Below are 21,718 nucleotides of genomic sequence, written 5' to 3'. Positions count from 1 at the left end.
TTCTGGCGGGAGAGGTATCTGGGAGAGGCATCGGAGCACCGTTCTCTTGTGCAAGTGCGGCTCTCTTGTGGCCTTCTCCTTGGCATCCTTCCCCTAAGGAAATGAGAGGTTGTCCCAGAGATAGGCTGACCACATTTCCTTGAGACAAAAACGGGACATTGGGATGGCGAAAACGGGACACGGGTTATGTAATGGTAACATAACTGGTCGGAGGACTTTTTCTATGAGAATTTACCCAGCCATGCCTGCATGCAGCTTAAACGTCAGAACTGAAGGAAACAAATGTTGGAAGTGTAATGAGGTACAAAATGGGACCAAATTGACATTTTAGTTAAAAAGACGGGATGGGCGGGAAATATGATAAAAATGGGACAGTCCCGTTCACAACGGTACGTATGGTCAGCCTACCGAGAGTGCCCTATGACACCGCAGTCTCCCATTTCCTGGTGGGAATGTCATGTAGAAGGAGAGGGTCACAACCTTCGCACCTCTCTCTTCTCAGGAAATAGGAAATCATCCCAGAGACCCCTGTGTCTTCACAGTGGCCTCTGGGGGTAATCTCCTATTTCCTGGAGGAAGCAGATGACTAAACTTCTCTGTTTGCCAGGCAGGGTTCCTTCGTGCTGTGGGCCTCGGCAGATGTCCCCCATGCCCCCACTGTGCTTATCCCAGATGTCAACGCTGGTTGGGAGACAGTTTTCAAATGGTAGGTTACATAAACAAAATTGTGAACATGCGGCTCTAATGGAGAAGTGATCTTCCAACCTCCCTATGAGTTCATTTCATTGCAACCATCCTAAACCAAACCCTGCTGGTTTTTTCCCCATCTAGCTTTTATTTATTAGTTTGCTTTTAGAATTATAGTTCTCGTTTCAGAAGGTTTTGGGTAGGGGACATATTTTAAAAACAACCCCCCCTAAATCTTGAATAATTGTTGTAGTGGATGTGGATTTTCTTGAACCAACATGTCACTGGTATTGTCTTGTTTAGAAACACGAGTTCATACCGATGGTACCTTTTCTGGCAGATGCTGCCGGCTTGGATGCGGATAATATAACAGAACGATGACTGTTTGTAGCTTCTCTGCATCGTTTGATGCTACAGCAGCTGTTTCTTAAGCGTTTTAGAAACGGACGTGTCTTATGCTGGCATAATACCAACCTGGAGTGTAGAGCAAACCAAAGAGTAGACTGAAAAAGACTCGACTCCCTGTCCTTTCAGTGTGGGGCATATTACCAAATCAAAGATTTCCGAATGTTACTAGTTCACATGGCTTCCAAGATGGGAACTGAAAAAGGACTTGATGACGAAGAAGGGCTTTTCCAGCTCTGATTTCCTTCCAAACATTTTCAGCATAGTCATTGGTCCTCGTTTGACAGAAAGCCACAGCTCTTCTGCTTTGGGTGTTGCCGAATCGCTGGCCGTTTCAAATCGCTGTCCTTTTCACCTGGTCAGAGAGTTTATCCATTTCTGTGTGCCTTTCCTCTTGGATAACTTCTTCATTTTCAGAGGGCTCTGGTCCCGAATCCTTCCCAAATGCTGCCCTGATCGTATTCTGGTTGTAAGAGCATTCCCCTCCTTTCATAAGCATAGTGTCTGAGACGGATTTGGGATCCTGCATCCAAACATGCGTTAAGACCTCGTCGATGCGCAAGCGGCGAGTGACATCAGGCTGCAGCATGTGATAAATGAGGTCTTTGCACTCAGACGACAGCACTTTGGAGCGGGGAAAGTGCACCCGGTGTTCTTTCTGCAACTTGAGCATTTTTTTAATGTTGGAGTCATCGTAGGGCATGGAGCCGCAGACCATGATGAAGAGAACAACGCCCAAGCTCCATATGTCATACACCTTGGGCTGGTACGGGATGCCTTGCAGCACTTCTGGAGCTGCATAGGCCGCCGACCCACAGAAGGTTTTGCTGAGGACGACTCTGCCTTCGTCGTCACGATGTAACCGTTTGGAGAAACCAAAGTCCGTCAACTTGATGTTGTATTCTTTGTCCAGAAGTAGGTTCTCGCATTTCAAATCCCGATGGACAATGTCCAATTCATGGCAGTAACTGATAGCGCTGGAGAGCTGATGGAACATCCTCCGAGCCACATCCTCTGGGATGGCTCCTTTTCTCTTGATGAACTCCAGCAAGTCTCCTTGTACGCCAAGCTCGGTCACAATGTAGACTTTACCGTCCGATGTCTCGAAGATCTCGTAGGTTTTGATGATGGCGTAGTGCTTCACTCTGGCCAACATTTCGATTTCTCTCGGAAGAAACCTTTCCAGGAAGTCCCGTGGAGCTTTGTTCTTGTCAATTATCTTTACCGCGACATTGCATTTCAGCCGATCTGAGTAGGCGGATTTCACTTTAGCGTATGACCCTTCTCCGAGATTGATTCCCATGATGTAGCCTCTCCTTTTAAGAACTTCAGCATCATCCATATTACTTGATGTAGATGATGACCGATACGTCCAAGTTGTCTGCGCCTTAGCCCCTCATGGGTGTGGATTCCAGGATGGCCATCTGAGATGGCCTGACTTTCGCAGGCTGGATGCTATAGAAGTCTGAACACTCTTTTGTGATGTCACAAAGGAAAGCAGTTGTTAGGGTAGTCTGCTATATGGCTTATGCCAAAACCAATTCATTTCGACAGAGAAAGGATAGCGAGAGCACATCCCTGAGCTTCATCTCAAAGTGAGGCCCAATTATCTTGGCGAGTCTTTAAAGGGGCTGTTCTGTTCTCTTATATGACATACAAAATATAGGCATATATAGGAGGCAAAGCAAACGTCTTTGCTCTGTTGTCTTTCAAACTATAATCACAGGTGTGTCATGGAAACCCAATTTCTGCAGACAAATCCTTACTCAAAATAGATGTTGCATGTTAAAGGGCATTGTTTGACTGTGGGCTAACTTTGACATCTTACTGCCAGAATTATGTGTCTCGTCTGTGTGGTAGGGCTTATTTTTATTTTTTAAAAAATATTTTGTTGTTTTTGAAACACAAATACAACGCAAACACACCACACACACAACTTATTGTCCTCTTTCAATGCTTCTTGCTAGGAACAAGATCTCCTTCAAATGTCGAATATAAGTGGAGCTGTTTCTTACTATGTGGTAGGGCTTATTTTAAAACTGAACCAAAGGGTTGGATCCATATGAAATAGGCAGTTTCGATCCCCTTCCCGATGTGGACCCCCCATATCATTCTTTGGGTTCCCCTATTCCCCAGGAGCAGCATTTCGTGGAGGGCAGGGGAGTGCAGTGGGAAGGGCGAGGCAGGAAAGCAATTACCAGACTTCAATTCAAACGTAGCAAAAGGCCTGACAGTGAAGCGAGGGCCAGAGTTCATTGCAAAGGGCCTGTCATTGGAGCAAAGGCCTGACAGAGACATGATGGGAAGCCTGATTTGCATGAGGACAACCTTTCGACCTATGTTTCCAGGATGCTTCACAAAAATATTTCCTCCGCCCTTTCCAGCAATTCACAGATTGAAAACAGAGACTCTGTTATATATCTGTAAGCACTGCTATTCTCACAGCAAGAATCTAGGTGCTAATGGCAATTGGGGGGACACTGATGGGGAAACTGTGGGAAGAAAGGGTTTTTAAAGACCTGTCCAAGCACCACGGCCTTGATTTAAGTTAGTTCATCTTCCACTGCTGCTTGTTAATGTTAAAGTGACTGGTGACGTGATCATGGATCCACCACATGATGTGACCTTGGCCTCAGCCTCTTCCAGAGAGCAACCTGCTGGTTCTTCGTGGGAAAATGGCCAAGTCTTTCTCCCACATCCTATCCCAGAGGGGGAATTACCTGTTCAGGAGAGGGTTGCTGACTCCGGTTAGGAAATTCCTGGAGGGAAGTGACCTCAGCAAGGTACTGTTCCATACAGTCCAGCCTCCAAAGCAGCCATTTTCTGCAGGGCAATTGACCTCTGTAGTCTGGAGGTCAGTTGTAATTCTGAGAGATTTCCAGGCCCCACTTAGAGGTTGGCAAGCCTAGTTCGGGAACATCCACAACCATTAAAATTTTAGGCCAAGCTAGGTCCTTTTAGTAGGGTTGCAAGCTCCAGGTAGGAAAATACCTGGAGATTTTGGGGGTGGAGCCTGATGAAGGCAGGGTCTGAGGAGGGGAGGGACTTCAATGCCATACAGTGCATTCCTAAGGAGAGTTACTCCAGTCTAAGCCCATTCATTTCAGTGGGCTTAGACTGGAGTAACTCTCCTTAGGAATGCACTGTTAGAGTCCACCTTCCAAAGTGGCCATTTTCTCCAGGTGAACTGATCTCTGTCACCTGGAGATCAGTTGTAATAGCAGGAGATCTCCAGCCACCACCTGGAGGTTGGCAACCCTACCTTTTAGGACAATCCGTCAACAAGCTCGGAACAGATTGAGTCATACAAATACATTGATGGCGGGAGGAGGGAACCAAGGTGGGTAAGCAGGTTTCAAGCTGTTTTTGTCTGAGATTCAGAGCTGTGAATCGATCCTTGCCTAAAACTAATCAGCCAGGAGTTTCTCCCAGAAAGGATGGTTTTGAATGTCAAATCCTAGCTTTTTCAAATCCTAGTTTTTTGGGGTTTTTTTGCTAACAGATACACAGCCCTGACCTGGATGGCCCAGGCTGGCTCGATCTTAGCATATCTTGGAAGCTAAGCAGGGTCGGCCCTGGTTAGCAGTTGGATGGGAGACCACCAAGGAAGTCCAAGGTCACTACACAGAAGGAAGCCATGGTAAATCACCCCTGTTCGTCTCTTGCCTTGAAAACCCCATGAGGGGTCAACATAAATCAGCTGCAGATTGAGGGCACTTTTCACCACCAATTCAGAAGGCTGCAGTACCTGCAGGTACCTGGAGTAATACTCTATTAAGCTCATTGCTGAGCCTCAGGGTGGAAGTCAGCATTTGATTAGCCAATGCGGTCTAAAGACTTTTCTGTTTTCAATACTAATGCCAGTCTGTGTACAGTCAACAGGCTGTGCATACAGACAGAAGTCAAGAAAGCCTGTAGTTCAGTGGTAAGGCACGTGCTTTGCATGTGGAAAGTCTCTGGTTCAGCCCTGGTATTAAAAGTAAAGGGAGTCCCCTGTGCAAGCACCAGGTCATTACTGACCCATGGGGGTGACGTCACATCACAACGTTTACTAGGAAGACTATCTTTATGGGGTGGTTTACCATTGCCTTCCCCAGTCGTCTACACTTTACCCCACTTTACCCTGGCAAGCTGGGTACTCATTTTACTGACCTTGGAAGGATGGAAGGCTAAGTCAACCTTGAGCCAGCTACCTGAAACCAACTTCTGTTGGGATCGAACTTAGCTCATGAGCAGAGCTCTGACTGTAGTACTGCAGCTTACCACTCTGCATCATGGGGCTCTACTCCCTAGTATTATCTCCAGTTAAAAGATCACAGATGGCAAGTGCTAGTAAAGACCCTTTTCACCCTGTAGAGGGGAGACACTTCTTCTCTACTGAGTTTTGGAAAGACAGTTCCGATGGTCCTTGAGCACAGCTAGACATAACCTAATCTCACCATTTTCCTGACATGCTAAACCTCTGAAATTTATTCTCAGGAGTTTATAAGGCCTGTTCCCATGCAGTCCCAGTAGATATAGAGGATGTTATATAGAGGCTGATAAATCCTCACTGTCATATAGAGGAGGGTGCCGAGTTGTTTTCTGTTGCCCCAGAAGGTCGGACCGGAACCAACGGGTTGAAATTAAAAGAGTTTCCGTCTAGGCATTAGGAAGCATTTCCTAACAGTTAGAGCAGTTCCTCAGTGGAACATGCTTCCTCAGGAGGTGGTAAGCTCTCCCTCCATGGAGGTTTTTAAGAAGAGGTTAGATGGCCATCTGTCAGCAATGCTGATTCTGTGACCTTGGGCAGATGATGAGAGGGAGGGCATCTTGGCCATCTTCTGGTCAATGGGAGTGTGTGGGGGAGGTAGTTGTGAAATTCCTTCATTGTGCAGGGGGTTGGACTAGATGACCCTGGTGGTCCCTTCCCAACTCTATGATTCTATGATACTGTTGGCTTAGATGAACCAGAGGTCCGACACAGTATAAAACAGCCATGTGTAAGTTGATCAAAGCATGTCGATCCCTGGCCATAGAACCAGACATGCTGTACTCACTGAGGGATCCAGATGTAATTTGGCATGCTGTTAATGCTACTCCTTTTACAGCAGTTTGACTTCTTATACTTCATATATTATAGTATTGAATAAGTTTACTTTGAAGTAAGTTTACTTTGGTTTACGTATATTACTTAGTTCTGAGCCCTGCGAGGCTTGTTATATTAACTGAGGGATCCAGGTGTAATTTGGCATGCTGTTAATGCTACTCATAAGATCATTTCTTAGTAGTAAATAATAATATATTTTTGGGGATTTATATACATTATGGAATTTTTTCCAATTAGGTTCATAGTCCAATAGATTTGATTTACTGCCAACCTCCAGGTACTAGCTAGAGATCTCCTGCTATTACAACTCATCTCTAGCCGATAGAGAACAGTTCACCTGGAGAACATGGCCACTTTGGCAATTGAACTCTATGGCATTGAGGTCCCTCCCCTCCCCAAACCCCACCCTTCTTAGGCCCTGCCCCCAAAATCTCCAGGTATTGCCCAACCTGGAGCTGGCACCCCTAGATGCAAAGCAATTTACAACTACTCTTCTGCACTCTACAAAAGCATTTTCACTTTAAGCATAACATATGTCACCGGTTTTAATTCAAAGTGGGGGGGGAAGCTTTGTGCCTCAACCGTTTTAAGTTTAGGATTCATTGCACCCCGCTGTTTCCCCATTTGTTCTATCTCAGTTGGGAATTGGTTCCAAGCCTGTCAATCTGGCACTACAATGTTAAATGAAACAAAATGCGCAAACGTAAAAACTCTTGCCTCTTCCTTCCTTTACAATACCCTTGAGTCAAGGAGAACAGGATCAATGGAATGTACATTGCATACAAAACAGGGGCCGGGCCTCTCCAGTGGCACAAATCATGTTGCATCAGGGTAAAACACCAAAGCTTCGATAAACAAGGAGTAGAGAGGCTGTCCTTAAGAATGAAAGGAAACATTTCAGCTGCCGAATGTAGGGGAGAGCTCTTGGGAGGCCCCGCGTTTGAAAATCCACCTCTTAGCTGAAAAACTGGATTTCCATGCCTCTGATGGAGGATGCTAAATCTTACCTGGTAGAGGTGACATTTCTTCTCCACTGAGTTTGGGAAAAAATAGTTTTGAAGGACCTTGAAGACAGCTGTACTCAACCTATCACACTGTTTTCCTGACATGCTGAAGATAGGCCTGAACTTCCAAATCGTTTCCCGGGAATCTAAAAGGCCTCCTCCTAGGCATGCAGCAAGAATTAGATGGTAGGATTTGGAAGCGGTTCCTCGCTCAGATATTTAAGGGTCGGAGGCGATTGAAACTGTCTTAGGTCACCTCAGAGCATTGGTCCATCTAGCTGGACATTTTTTACTAGCTGTCAGGCACTAGAAATGGAGATGCACTGCAGGGGTTCTCCAGCCCTTTGAATCCTTTATCTAGAGCAGGCATCCCCAGCCTTTTTGAGCCTGTGGGCACCTTTGGAATTCTGACATAGGGTGGTGGGTGCAAACACAAAAGGGCTGCCACAGGAGGTGGAGCCAACCGCACAGAAGAAGGCAAAGTGCAGGGGAAAAGAGGGGTAATTTCTAAAATACACTGGGAAAGAAGAGTGAGAGGGAATCAGACCAATGCAGTGATGGCAGATGCAGCAGAAACAACGTCGCTTTAATCTACACAGCCAATTGGAACACCTGCTGAGCAAGAGCTCCACATGGCCCCACCCACTTTCTAAAAATACTTGCCGGGCAAAGGGGTCAACGGGTGCCATGGCGCCTGGAGGCCTAGGGTTGCCAACCTCCAGGTACTAGCTGGAGATCTCCTGCTATTACAAATGATCTCCAGCCGATAGAGATCAGTTCACCTGGAGAAAATGGCAATTGGACTCTATGGCATTGAAGTCCCTTTCCTCCCCAAACCCCGCCCTCCTCAAGCTCCACTCCCAAAACCTTCCGCCGGTGGTGAAGAGGGACCTGGCAACCCTATGTGGGCACCATGTTGGGGGGCCCTGATCTAGAGATGGCAGAGACTGAGCCTGTGACCTTCTACAGGCCAATCTACACCCCTTCCCACCTATTTCCCCTCCCACATAATAGTTCACAGCTACTTAGGTTACTTTTATGGGACCCTACTGCGAACAGTGTAGGAAATGAACTCACATTCACTGCGCTGGGTAAAGAAACACGAACTCCTGATGTATCCTATGTTTGCTCTTTTATCAGCTGGTTATTCAAACAATCTGCGTGACTTCAGGCGCTTTCCCTGCACCCAAGGATGATTCAAAACTTCATCAATTCGTAGCCGGTGAGCGACGTCGGGTTGCAGCAGGCGGAAAATAAGATCTTTGCATTCGATGGTCAAAAACTCCGGGAAGAGTACTCGGTGTTCCTTCTGCAGTCGCAGCATCCTCTTCACGTTGGAGTCGTCGTAGGGCATGTATCCGGAAACCATGACGTAGAGGATGACCCCCAGGCTCCACATGTCGTAAACCTTGGGGTGGTAAGGGATGCCCTGGATCACTTCTGGAGCCGCGTACGCCGCCGAGCCACAGAAAGTCTGGCTGGGGATGATTTTCCCGTCCCCGTCCCGAAAGCATCGTTTGCAAAAGCCAAAATCCGACAGCTTGATATTCATGTCTTTGTCCAGAAGGACATTGTCGCATTTCAGATCCCTGTGCACCACGTCTAAATCATGGCAGTACTTAATGGCGGAACACAGTTGGCGGAACATCCTGCGGGCGACTTCCTCGGGCAACCCTCGGTTGCTCTTGATGAACTCCAACAGGTCCCCTTGCACGCAGAGTTCCATCACAATGTAGACTTTTCCAGACGTCTCAAAGATCTCGTAGATCTTTATGATCGAACTGTGGTTCACCGTTGACAAGATATCCAGCTCCCTGGGGAGAAATTTTTCCAAGAACTCATCGGGGACTTTCCTTCTGTCTGTAATTTTCACCGCCACGTTGAATCTGAGACGCTCTGAGTAGGCAGACTTTACTTTGGCGAAGGAACTCTCACCCAAGCTGCCCACCAAGACGTACCCTTTCCTCTTAAGCACAGCTGCATCGTCCATGATGCAAAGGATGGGAACGCCAACCTCCCATCTGAATGTGGTCTAGTGCCACATTCCTTTGGGGGTGTGTGACAATCATCTCAGGCATCTGGAGACTTCTGCTGCCAGGCCTCCTGGCTGTGTGTTTTCAGGAGCTGATGTCAACATGTGAGGTCATAAGGCAACACTGTCACTCATCATGTGATTCGGGGACTTGATGAAAGGGCCGGCTATTATTCAGGCTCATCACAGAGGAGAAGAGGGGCCTGTTTGCATTTTCCCTATTCTTACACCAAAGATCACAAGCTTGCTTTCTCCCTTATATACACACACAAAGCTGTTCTATAGTGTATCAGACCCTTGCTCTATCACAGTGAGTATTGTCTATTGTAACCCACAGGGGTATCGAAAGTCCAAGGAGCCCCATGGCGCAGAGTGATAAGCTGCAGTCCTGCAGTCTAAAGCTCTGCTCCCGACCTGAGTTCGATCCCGACGGAAGTCGGTTTCAGGTAGCCGGCTCAAGGTTGGCTCAGCCTTCCATCCTTCCGAGGTCGGTCAAATGAGTACCCAGCTTGCTGGGGGTAAAGGGAAGACGACTGGGGAAGGCACTGGCAAACCACCCCGTAAAACAAAGTCTGCCTAGAAAACGTCGGGATGTGACATCACCCCATGGGTCAGGAATAACCCGGTGCTTGCACAGGGGACCTTTACCGTTACCTTAACTCACAGTAGCTCTTCACAGGGTCTCAGATGGAGGTCTTTCACATCCCCTGATTATTTTCATTTTAAACAGGAGATGCTGTGACTTGAACTTGGGACTTCCTGTGTGCAAAGCAGATGCTCGACCACTAGGCTGTGGCTCCACCCTGACATCGCTGAAGATTCTGATCAGCACTTGTTTACGCCACAAAAGTCTCTCCTTCCCCAATTTAAAAGACATGAAAGCACTTATTGTTTTGGATAAAGATGTTCCAGAACAAGAAAGACATACTAGATATCAATCAATCAAGTTTATTTTGATACAATATCAGCTCTGAATAAAAATCAAAGTTAGGTTAAAATAATAAAATAAAATAATAAAAGTTGATGATTCTGGGGGGGATGATTTGAAGAAGAGGAGGAAAGATCTTCTATGGGGAAAGGTTTTCAGTCAGCCGTTTTCGAATCCCACTAGACCGGAGGCAAAATTTGGCTACTTCAATCAAGTTTTATTTCGATACAATATCAGCTCTTAATAAAAACCAAAGTTAGGTTAAAATAATAAAATAAAATAATAAAAGTTGATGATTCTGGGGGGGATGATTTGAAGGAGGAAAGATCTTCTATGGGGAAAGGTTTTCAGTCAGCCGTTTTCGAATCCCACTAGACCGGAGGCAAAATTTGGCTACTTCAATCAAGTTTTATTTCGATACAATATCAGCTCTTAATAAAAACCAAAGTTAGGTTAAAATAATAAAATAAAATAATAAAAGTTGATGATTCTGGAAGGGATGGTTTGAAGAAGAGGAGGAAAGATCTTCTATGGGGAAAGGTTTTCAGTCAGCCATTTTTGAATTCCATTAGACCGGAGACAAAATTTGGCTACTTGAGTGGTTATCTCCCAGGAGGAGTCTGCTAAGAGAAGGGAAACTTTAGCTTCTTCCGATCTCCCAGGAAAGGATGGCAATACGAGGAGAATGTACTGCAATCTTATGTCATTGTAGAAGGGACATTGCAGCAGAACATGTTCTATTGTTTCCACTTTCTCTGTTTTGCATGGGCATAATTGTTGATGAAAGGGAGTACAGAGATACCAGGAGAGCTGAAGGTAAGGCATTGAAACACGCAAGGGTAAAGGCCCTTCGATATTTAGATACCTCCAGGAATCCAAGGTAGTCTGCAGGGTGGAAAGGTTTGATGTATTGCAGGATGGTTGAATATTTATGAATCTGAGCCCTATCTGATTGAAGGGCATGGTCCAAGAGTCTCTGTTTGATTGTTTCCTTGCCTTTTTGGTATCCCATGCGCAATATGGCTTAAGAAGAGAGGTCGTGTTTCTGGAGCATCTTCTCTATTGCACTTTGCCAAGTTGAGCAGTGATTGATTGACATACTAGATATACATCCGAAATTGTGGTGCAGGGGTGTCGTAAGTCCAGAATGTGCTTCAGAAGTTGCAGGGCATGCTGGCATCTTAGTGTTAATTTACAAGCATGGCCTCTAGAGACAAAGGCCTTTTATGCATGGCTGTTTCCCTCGTGGTCACCCCTCCGACGACTTTGGGTCTTCGTTTGAATTATGCATACCTTTTCTGACCATCAGAGGTCGCCTCGCTCTCTCCCTATTGAGATAAAACAGGTCCCTGAAAACGCGGGCAAAACCATCTAGTGACAGCTGACTTATGGCAACCCCTGCAAGGGGCTTTCAAGGCAAGTGAGAAGCAGAGGTGGTTGGCCATTAAGTTCCTCTGCAGAGCTGTCATGAATGGTCACCACACTCACATTGCATCCTTTTGAGTTTCAGAGGGTCGCCGTGTTGGTCTGCAGTTGAACAGTTAGATTGAAGAAGAAGAAGAAGAAGAGTTGATTTTTATATGCTGACTTTCTCTATCACTTAAGGAAGACTCAAACAATCACTTCCCCTCCCCACAACAGACACCCTGTGAGGTAGGTTGGGCTGAGAGGGCTCTAAGAGAGCTGTGACTAGCCCAAGGTCACCCAGCTGGCTTCGTGTGTAGGAGTGGGGAAACAAATCCAGTTCACCAGATTAGCCTCCGCCGCTCATGTGGAGGAGTGGGGAATCAAACCTGGTTCTCCAGATCAGAATCCACCGGTCTAGTAGCACCTTAGAGACCTACAAGAGTTTCAGGGTATAAGCTTTCGAAAGCTCGTGTCTGACAAAGAGAGCTTTGACTCTCGAAAGCTTATACCCCTTAAATCTTGTTGGTCTCTTATGTGCTACTGGACTCGAACCCAACTATCCTTGTGAGTGTTGCTTAGAAATGTCACAGGCAGTTATTGTTTGCATTTCGTGACTTCTTAATCCCAGACAACCTCTTAACTATTTTTCCTGCCCACTGTGAGATCTAATCTGCCTCCCGAGATCTTATTTCACACCTCTGATGAAGTGTCCACTAGCCTGCTGACTAGGGTTGCCATCCTACCAGTGGTGCTAAGTGCAAAGAAGCAGCACGGAGGCTTAATCTACAATTATACTCATATACTGTAATGCAAAAAAACAAAACATAACACCACAAATCCTATAACATACAATACTAAATATGAGACAACGTCCATAACCCAGAGTCAGTGTGTTGATTAAAGCACCACAAGGACAGAAATCATTAATGAAAAGTTCAATAAAAAGTTCATCGATCCAACATCTAGCAGCCGCAAAGGTACTAATTTAACACCCTGGAACAGAAAACACCATCTGAGGTTGAAAACAGGCAGGGAGAGATCCCGGTGGGATCCAGCAGGATAGGATCCAACAAGGACGCGTATTCCGGATAGTAGCGCATTTCGTTCCTTCTTCAGCTTGTCATTATGATGGTAAGTAAATCTCCATTGATGTGAAATATGCATAAAACTATTATATATGCGTAGGAAAGATATATGTAAATATGTATTTCACACCTCTAATGAAGTGTCCACTAGCCTGCTGACTAGGGTTGCCTACGTCCAACTGGTGGCTGGAGATCTCCCACTATTACAACTGATCTCTAAGCAGTAGAAATTAGTTCCCCTGGAGAAAATGGCCACTTTGGCAATTGGACTCTATGACATTGGAGTCCCTCCCCTCTCCAAACCCCACCCTCCTCAGACTCCACCCCCAAATGACCAGGTATTTCCCAACCTGGAGCTGGCAACCCTACTACGGACACTTACCCTACAATAGAGCTGTATCCAGACAGCAACCTGAATCACAATGGTTTGTTGGCTGGCTTGTTGGCTAGTAATAGGGTTGCCAGCTCCGGGTTGGGAAATATCTGGAAATTTGGGGGGGGGGGGTAGAGCCTGAGGAGGGCAGGGTTTGGAGAGGGGAGGGGCTTACAATACCATCAAGTCCAATTGCCAAAGCAGCCGTTTTCTCCAGGGGAATTAATCTCTTGTCACCTAGAGATGTAATAGCAGAAGATCTCCAGCCACCACCTGGAGGCTCACAACCCAAGAAGCAGCACAAGACTCCAATAATACAACTATGAAACCAAAATAGAATTCCTATACCGATTCAAGTTGTATTGTTAAATAGCAATATAAGCATATACATACACTATTACACTTTTCTATGTGACAAATATTCCTATGTCTAATACAATAATATAATATACAAAGCCACTATATTCTGACAACTGTAATGACAGTGATGTTAATGACAGTGATGTTAAAGTCTACAGCCCACACTATAAGTGCAGTCTCCCACAAAGATGTATAAATGATAATTAATGGCCAAAAATGATGTACTGAGTGCAGAGCCTGTAGTGCAAACTATGCACCCCTAAGAATTGCCAAGGCACTAGCTTCCCTTACAATGCACGTGCATATACTGAGCTAATTGCAGGCATCAGCCTCCTCCTCCATATAGTATGCACCCCGGGCGTGCCGTTCCTGTGAGATGGATTACAAATGATCAATTGGTTTGGGAGCGAAAGTTCAAAAAAAGGGGCATAGAGAATGATCCCTGTGACGCCTCCTATTCAATGCTGTGCGCACTCTGGAGATGCTATTTGTGCGCTCCGTGCCAGCACAAGCTGCGCGCTCTGTGTCAATCCCCTGTGAGGCGGTAAATGGGAAGTGTTGAATGACGTCAGCAACGCGACCCAGTCCATTCCCGTAGGAATAAGGTAATAATTAGCTGAACTTAAGAAATCAAATTAGAAAGTCAATGGAGAGATATAGTCCACCACCTGGAGGCTGGCAACCCTAGCTGGTAACCAGGGACCCTTTTACAAATCCTGAATAATGCACTTTCAATTCACTTTAATGATGGTTTGCAAGTGGATTTTGCCGTTTCACACAGTAAAATCCAGCTGCAAAGCGCATTGAAAGTGGATTGAAAGTGCAATATTCAGGATGCATGAAAGCAGCCCAAGATTCTAAACCTGTGTTTAATCTAGGCCTACGATTTCCAGCTTTTCTAGACATGCATGTGGGACCCCCTGAGTGGCATGCAAATGGCAGGAAGTCACATCATGACATCAGGAGAGGAAAAGGGGGGGACGGCCTCATTTGCGTCAAGCCTAGGACAAGAAACAGTACCTGAACTCTCACAAAAAGGAGCCTTGCAAGAGTTCAGGAGCTGGCATACGCAGCTGGGTGTGCTGGTTTTAAAGAGGCCTGCGAAAGCAGGAATGGTTATCTTCTCTGGCTCCTGGGCGGGGACGGCAGTTGGGCTGGTTCGGAGTGGGCAGGAGGACAGGTCGCTGGCTGGCTGTGGGCTGGATGAGAGGTTGCCACCCTGTCGAATCTGCCACCTGAAGCAATTGTATCAGGTTCCCTCTGACAAGTACCAGGCCCTGACAAGTACCAGAAAATGAGGACACTCCCTGACAAATATCTGTGCAGGGCATTTACATCCCTCTTTCAAAACAGCTGCTGAATGCAGTTTACCCAATATTGAAATTGCACTGCACAAACAATACAAACATCTATAGAATTAATTAAAACGACACAACTATTATGTATGTGTAGGTTACACACGAGGCCGGAGACTGAGTTCAGCTGACAGCGAAGAGAGAATTAACTGCAAAACACCCCAACTTATATACAGTTCCCAACCACCTGGAGCCACCCCCCCAGTCCGTGGCTGGACGGCCAAAGTCCACCATCCAATAGGACAGGGGTGGGGAACCTTTTTCCTGCCAAGGGCCATTTGCACATTTATAACATCATTCGGGGGCCATACCAGGTATAGATCTCCCGGTGCGGGGGGGCGGAGAGGCTAGGGTTGCCAGGTCTCCAGCCACCACTTGGAGGTTGGCAACCCCAGGGGAGGCCACACAGAGAAGGCCTGGAGGGCACCCCCGCTCCTCCCCCCTCCCAGGCGGGAGGGCCGCCAGAGGTGGGCCCAAGCAAACGAGGTGCCAGGGGGGCGCAGCCCACGGTTGATCGGCAAGGGAGGAAGGAAGGAAAACAGAGAAAGAGGAAAAGAGAGAGGGAGAAAGAAATGGAAAGAGGGGGAGAAAGAAAAGGACAGAGGGAGACAGACAAAGAAAGACACAAAGAGAGGAAGAGAGAAAAGACTCCCCCCCACACACACACACGCGCCTGCCCCACGCGACCTGGGTACAGGCTCCATGCCCTCCCATCCCCAGAGTCCCCAAAAGCCCCTCCCCAAAGCCCGACTGGCTCCTGCGCACATGTTCTGCCGCTGGGAGCCACAGGCCTCTTTCCCCCTTCCCTCTTGCTGCTCAACAGCCGACAGGCAGCAAGAGGGGCTTATAGTGTGCCCCGGCGTTTCTGCACGCTGCGGCTATAGGGAGCAGCCTTGGGGGAAGCGTCCCTCCCCCTCCTTTTGCCGACCAACAGCTGTCAGTCGGCAAGAGGAGGTCCAAAGGGCACCGCAGCACCCCTGCAAGCCGTGGCCCCAGGAACACCCTCAGGGAGGGCTGCCCTGTGCTGCGCCTCTGTGGCGGGGGCCCGGAGCTCCCGAGGGCCGCAAAAAATGTCCTCGGGGGCTGCATACGGCCCCCGGGCCTGAGGTTCCCCATCCCTGCAATAGGAGAAACAGATGACAATCTCAACACAGTTCAGCACAGCTGAGTTCAACGGTTCAGCAGTTCAATAGTTCTGCATAGTCCAATGTGGCGTAGTGGTTAAGAGCGGTGGTTTGGAGCGGTGGAGTCTGATCTGGAGAACCGGGTTTGATTCCCCCCTACTCCATTATGAGTGGCGGAGGCTAATCTGGTGAACTAGATTTGTGTCCCCGCTCCTACACACGAAGCCAGCTGGGTGACCTTGGGCAAGTTACCGCTCTGTTAGAGCTCTCTCAGCCCCACCTACCTCACAGGGTGTCTGTTGTGGGGAGGGGAAGGTGATTGTAAGCTGGTTTGAGTCTCCCTTAAGTGGTAGAGGGGAGTGGACATATTCATGGAGGAGAGGGGTATTCATGGCTGTTAGTTAGAATGGATACTAGTCATGCTGCTTACCTATTCTCTCTAGTATCAGAGGAGCATGCCTATTATTTTGGGTGCGGTGGAACACAGGCAGGATGGTGCTGCCGCAGTCGTCTTGTTTGTGGGCTTCCTAGAGGCACCTGGTTGGCCACTGTATGAACAGACTGCTGGACTTGATGGGCTTTGGTCTGATCCAGCAGGGCCTTTCTTATGTTCTTATGTGAAGTGGAAATAAATAGTCAGAATTCTTAGCAAGGGTGAACATCTTTAGTTTCGAAATATTTTTTATGAGGCTTTGCACTCCCTCTCTCTGTACCATAGCAAGATTCTGCAGGGATGGGGCAGAAAGCTTTTTGCAGCTGAAAAGGGATTTATGGGAGCACCGTGCAAAGACTAATGTGATTATGCATACTTTCGTCTGGTCTGAACAGGCAGGAGAACGTAGTGGTAGGATTTTGAAATGGGAGGATGGATTGCTTCAGATTGCAAGGGGAGGGAGTGTGATATCATTTTCAAACGCTGCAGAGTCATCCCGAGACTGCACGGTGCCCCAGGCGAGGATCATCTTTGACCCCAAACTTTCTTCAACACTTGAAATATCTTTTTTTTTTAAGTGTGTTTGTAGTTTATTTCAGGATTTGGTGTATGGTTTACATGCATGATTAATGACTGACCTATGAAGCGATAAATGAGTATCGGCGTGTATCCAAAAATATGCCGACCGCACGAAGCAGCACTTTCCCACTTCCTGCTCCTTCTACAATCTACAGAAGAAGAAGAGTTGGTTTTTATATGCTTCCCCTCCCTACAACAGACGTGAGGCAGGTGAGACTGAGAGAGTGTGACTAGTATGGTTGCCAGGTCCCGCTTCGCCACCAGTGGGAGGTTTTTGGGGCGGAGCCTGAGGAGGGTGGGGTTTGGGGAGGGGAGGGACTTCAATGCCGTAGAGTCCAATTGCCAAAGTGGCCAATTTATCCAGCGGAACTGTTCTCTATTGGCTGGTGATCAGTTGTCATAGCAGGAGATCTCCAGCTATTACCTGGAGGTTGGCAAGCCTAGTGACTAGCCCAAGGTCACCCAGCTGGCTTCGTATGTAGGAGTGGCGAAACAAATCCAGTTCACCAGATTAGCATCCTTCGCTCATGTGGAGGAGTGGGGAATCAAACCCGGTTCTCCAGATCAGAGTCCCCAGGATTAAGTTTCTTGATGGGCTACTAGTGGGTACAAACCTCCACTCAGAAAAGGAGAAAATAATATTCTTGCTGTCAGACTCCAGTGAGTATATTTCTCATAGAACATCATTGTTTGCTCTGGCAGCAAGAAAAATAAGAGCTACGGTAGTTAGCTACTACCCACAAATGATGTTGTTTTTGGTGGTTCATATCAATGTTAATTCTACTAGATTTTATTTTCTTGTACATGTCTCTCTCTTTTTTTATACATTGTGCTACTCTGTGGATGATGTTTTGTGAAGACCTATGGCCACATACAAATAAATTCTACTACTGCTACAGATCAGAGTCCACCGGTCCTAACCACTGCTCTTAACCACTACACCATGCTGGCTGAGACCCCTCCCCATTTTTCCCTGGGGTCAGCAGACTCTTAGGAACAACAGAGGAGGCAAAGTGGAGGGGGGTCTGCAGGGGAAAAGGGGAGTCAGCAGAAATTGCCACCCTCTTTACCGATGATTTAAGTGCCTTTAAGTCTTTTGAACCGCAGGACTGGATTCCCGACACGGCGTGGATGAGATTTGATACTTACCAGCATCATGACGTCCGATTTCTTTAATGATTTTGATCAGGACTGGTTCCAGGTAGGGTTGCCAGCTCTGGGTTGGGAAATACCTGGAGATTTTGTTGGTGGGAGCCGGAGTAGGGCAGGGTTTGGTGTGGAGATTTTGGGGGTAGAGCCCAAGGAGGGCGGGGTTTGGGGAGGGGCTTCAATGCCGTAGACTCCAATTGCCAAAAGTGACCATTTTATCCAGGGGAACTGATCTCCTCAGGCTCTGCACCCAAAATCTCCAGGTTTTTCCCAACCCACAGCTGGCAACCCTACTTACATAGGATTTTTTTAAAGGAGAGATAATTCAAAAATGGCCTGCAGTGGTACGGTCCTCTCCACCACTTCAGGATTCTACCACCTCACTCTGCTGGACCAGACCGTGACTTAAAAGGGTAGAACTGTCCTATGCAAAACACAGCTGCTGTACTAAGACCTTGTAAATCCACTGCTAGCCGCACCACACTGCTCATGAATGTCCTTTTTCTCTTGGGCAGGCAGCCAGTTTCTGTTAAGTTTCCCCTCCATTGGGAGCACAGCAGCTTCGCTCTTGTCACATATGATAAGGGAACAGCCATCTGCTTGGAAGAGCAGGAGAATTTTTGAAGGAGTCCAGCGGGAAGGAGTAGCAGAGGCATTCTCCTCCCTGTGGGAAATGCCCCAAATAGATATTCCAGCACAAGCCTCATTTTTGGGGACCCGCTTTTAGATGGCCCAGGCTAGCCTGATCTTGTCAGATAGAAGCTAAGCAAAGTTGGTCTTGGCTAGTACTCAGTGCCGGGTTTACGTATAAGCTAAACAAGCTATAGCTTAGGGCCCCACTCTCTTGGGGCCCCCCCAAAAATTTAAAGGAAAAAAAACTGGATAAAAAACAAATAAAATAAAACCTACATACAGCAACAGTGCTTTGTGTTGTGTAGGCTCCTATGATGTAAGTAATGGGCCCCGCCTGCTAGCCTGCTCCCTAAAATATCACTGGTTTGCTCATTTCTATACCATATAGCATATATTCAACACAAAAAAACAGCGACAATTTGTTGTTGACAAAGGACAGCTGGACATATAAAGGGCCCCATTACCTTCAATAGCTTAGGGCCTCATCAAACCTAAATCCGGCTTTGCTAGTACTTGGATGGGAGACCGCCGAGGAATACAAGGCATACTATGCAGAGGAAGTCAATGGCAAACCATCTCTTGCCTTGAAAACCCTACTGGGTTGCCATAAGTCAGCTGAGACTTGACGGCACTTTACACACTTCTGTTGCAGACTGTGGCCATTTTTGCAGTGTCAATTTTGGTGCTCGCTCAAAGCTCTTTTTAAAAATGCGACTTTAAAAATGCGTATTCACGGTCCCGACGCAAAAGGAGAAATTCCACCACCCCCACTCACCTGCTCCTTTGTTCCTGTTTGCATAGCCATTAGCATGTGCATAGCTAACACGCCTCTGTTGTTTGGCATGGTTCTTTGAGGAGGATTCTTCGTGGCAAACACCAATAGTCTTGTTAGATTGGGCTCTTTAGTAATGCGAAGCAGGTATGTGCCGGTGTTGCAGTCACTGCCGGAATGATGGTTCAGCGTGCAAAATTAAAAAAAAATATGCGGGGCAATTCAGCCTGGAAGTTGAACGCACTGCTAATTACCATGCAAAAATGGCCTGTGACTCATTGGTAGAGCACATGCTTTGTACACAGGTTTGGGATTCATTCCCTGGCATGTCTAGTTGAAGGATCTCTGGCAACAGGTACTGAGGGAAGGCCTTTATCTTCTTGACCCTGGAAAGCCACCATGCTCTGAGTAGAAAATAAGGATGATGAAGAAGGTTGGCTTTTGTATGCCGACTTTCTCTACCATTCAAGGAAGAATCAAACCAGCTTACAATCACCTTCCCTTCCCCTCCCCACAACAGACACCCTGTGAGGTAGGTGGGGCTGAGAGAGTTCAGAGAGAACTGTGATTGGCCCAAGGTCACCCAGCTGGCTTTATGCGTAGAAGTGGGGAATCAAACCCGGTTCTCCAGATTAGAGTCCACCGCTCTTAACCACCGCTCTTAACCACTACACCACTCTTGCTGTAGATGGTCTGATTCGGTATGAAGCAGCTTCAGATGATGATATGGCTTCAGGAAAAGGGTGAGCTTCCCTGGTGCGCTGTGTGCTTTCCATGCAGAAGGTCCCCACTCTCCAGTTAAAAAGCTCTCAGTTAGAAGCTGTTGGACAGTTGCTGCTTGTCAAAGCTGATAGTACTCAATGGGTTGACTTAGTATAAGGTATAAGTTTTGCATCTTCACATATATTGTGAGCAGAGCACGGAAGGCTAGGCAGATAGCCAAGGAAGTCTGGCCTGATCTGCAAGAGCGTTAACATGATATGCTCTTGAGACGTCATTTCAGAAACAGAAAGGCAATTATCTTTCAAGACTCACGAGAGCGCATGCATGTGATAGAGGTGGTGTTACTAGTGTGTGTACCAGTTCCGCTGAAATTATGCTTGGGTTCTGACGGTGGGAAGACGTTCTGGCTGTGACAGAATGTGTGCTTTGTGTACAGGAAGTCCCAGGTTTGATCCCCTGCATCTCCATTTAAAAAAGTTGCAGGTTCTGGGAAGAGACCTCTTTGCCTGTGACCTTGGAGAGCAATCGCCGCTCCAAGTAAACAATCTTGGCTTTAGCTAGCCCAACATTCTGAGTCAGCATAAAGTAGCGTCATATATATTCAGCCTAATGATGAATCAGATCTGAGAACTCAGGACGTTTCTCCACGGGTTTGGAACTGACATCTGGTTGGAGACATTTTTCATGGAGGCCACCCTTGGCTGCTCTAACAGAGCGAAGCATTTTTTACCCAGGAGCTGATTTATATTTTGTTTCCTTACTGAGGCTGCAGAAGCTACGCTGGGCAGCGGGGAAATAACCTCGACCTCTTTCCGTCTAGCTGCCAAATGGGTGGCATGTTATTAAGAGTGGGTCTCACTAAGGTCAGTCTCCCCCCCATTCTCTATAACGAGGAATCATCTGTCAAAGAGAGAGGAAATAATTGCAAACACACCTCACCATATGGAAATCGAGGAGGGAGGCGGGCAAGAAAATGCATGCTGTATGCTAAATAATATGCTCTCTGACCCCTTAGGGTCTGATGCCAAGATTTAGTGGCGATGGACCTACGGGGGTGTCAAGGGGTCATACTCTAGCCTCTCCAATAGGCTCTCGCTGAACTATGAAAAGTCCAAAGTAATGGTCTTTTCAAAAACGTGGAAACCCTTAACAGGGAACACCAATGGGAATAAATTAGAGCCAGTTAGGCAGTTCAAGTATTTGGGATTATATTTTCAGTACAATGCAAGTCGGGTCACACACCGTAAACACGTAATAAACCTAGCAAAAAATAGCATGGCTTTTTTTCAATTTACACAAGGCACATCGTTTGAGATCTGAGGGAAACGTTCTTCCTCGTGCACAGCATTGGGCATTATCAGATTCTTGCATTTCTCAAAGCTACAATTAATTAGCCTCCAGAAGGGAGGCAGAGAGTCCTCTGACCTAGCTGTGTGTTTCCTCCCAGATACTGTATATCGCTGGCGGCGGGTGTATTTGCTTAACCCGCACTGTCTTCTTAGCTTCCTCCTTCCCGGCCGTTGCGGCCTCAACGCTCTGCCTCAGTAGATTTAAATCTCCTGGCAGCTGATTCCCCTGAC

The 21,718-nt window shown here is 47.0% G+C and overlaps 2 protein-coding genes across 2 annotated transcripts; both read right to left on the bottom strand.

Moving 5' to 3' along the window:
* Positions 1–1,426: 1,426 nt before the first annotated feature.
* Positions 1,427–2,434, bottom strand: LOC130486294 (testis-specific serine/threonine-protein kinase 1-like). The gene has a single exon (XM_056859547.1). It carries the CDS (start codon positions 2,432–2,434, stop codon positions 1,427–1,429), a length of 1,008 nt encoding a protein of 335 aa, XP_056715525.1.
* Positions 2,435–8,329: 5,895 nt separating this feature from the next.
* On the bottom strand, positions 8,330–9,175 carry LOC130485927 (testis-specific serine/threonine-protein kinase 2-like). The gene has a single exon (XM_056859067.1). The coding sequence runs from the start codon at positions 9,173–9,175 to the stop codon at positions 8,330–8,332; it is 846 nt and encodes a 281-aa protein (XP_056715045.1).
* Positions 9,176–21,718: the final 12,543 nt, after the last annotated feature.

The sequence above is a fragment of the Euleptes europaea genome, chromosome 13 (assembly GCF_029931775.1).
Source record: "Euleptes europaea isolate rEulEur1 chromosome 13, rEulEur1.hap1, whole genome shotgun sequence".
NCBI classification, from domain to species: Eukaryota; Metazoa; Chordata; class Lepidosauria; order Squamata; family Sphaerodactylidae; genus Euleptes; species Euleptes europaea.
Note: the sequence above shows the minus strand (reverse complement) of the source record. Positions and strands in the feature narration are given on the sequence as shown.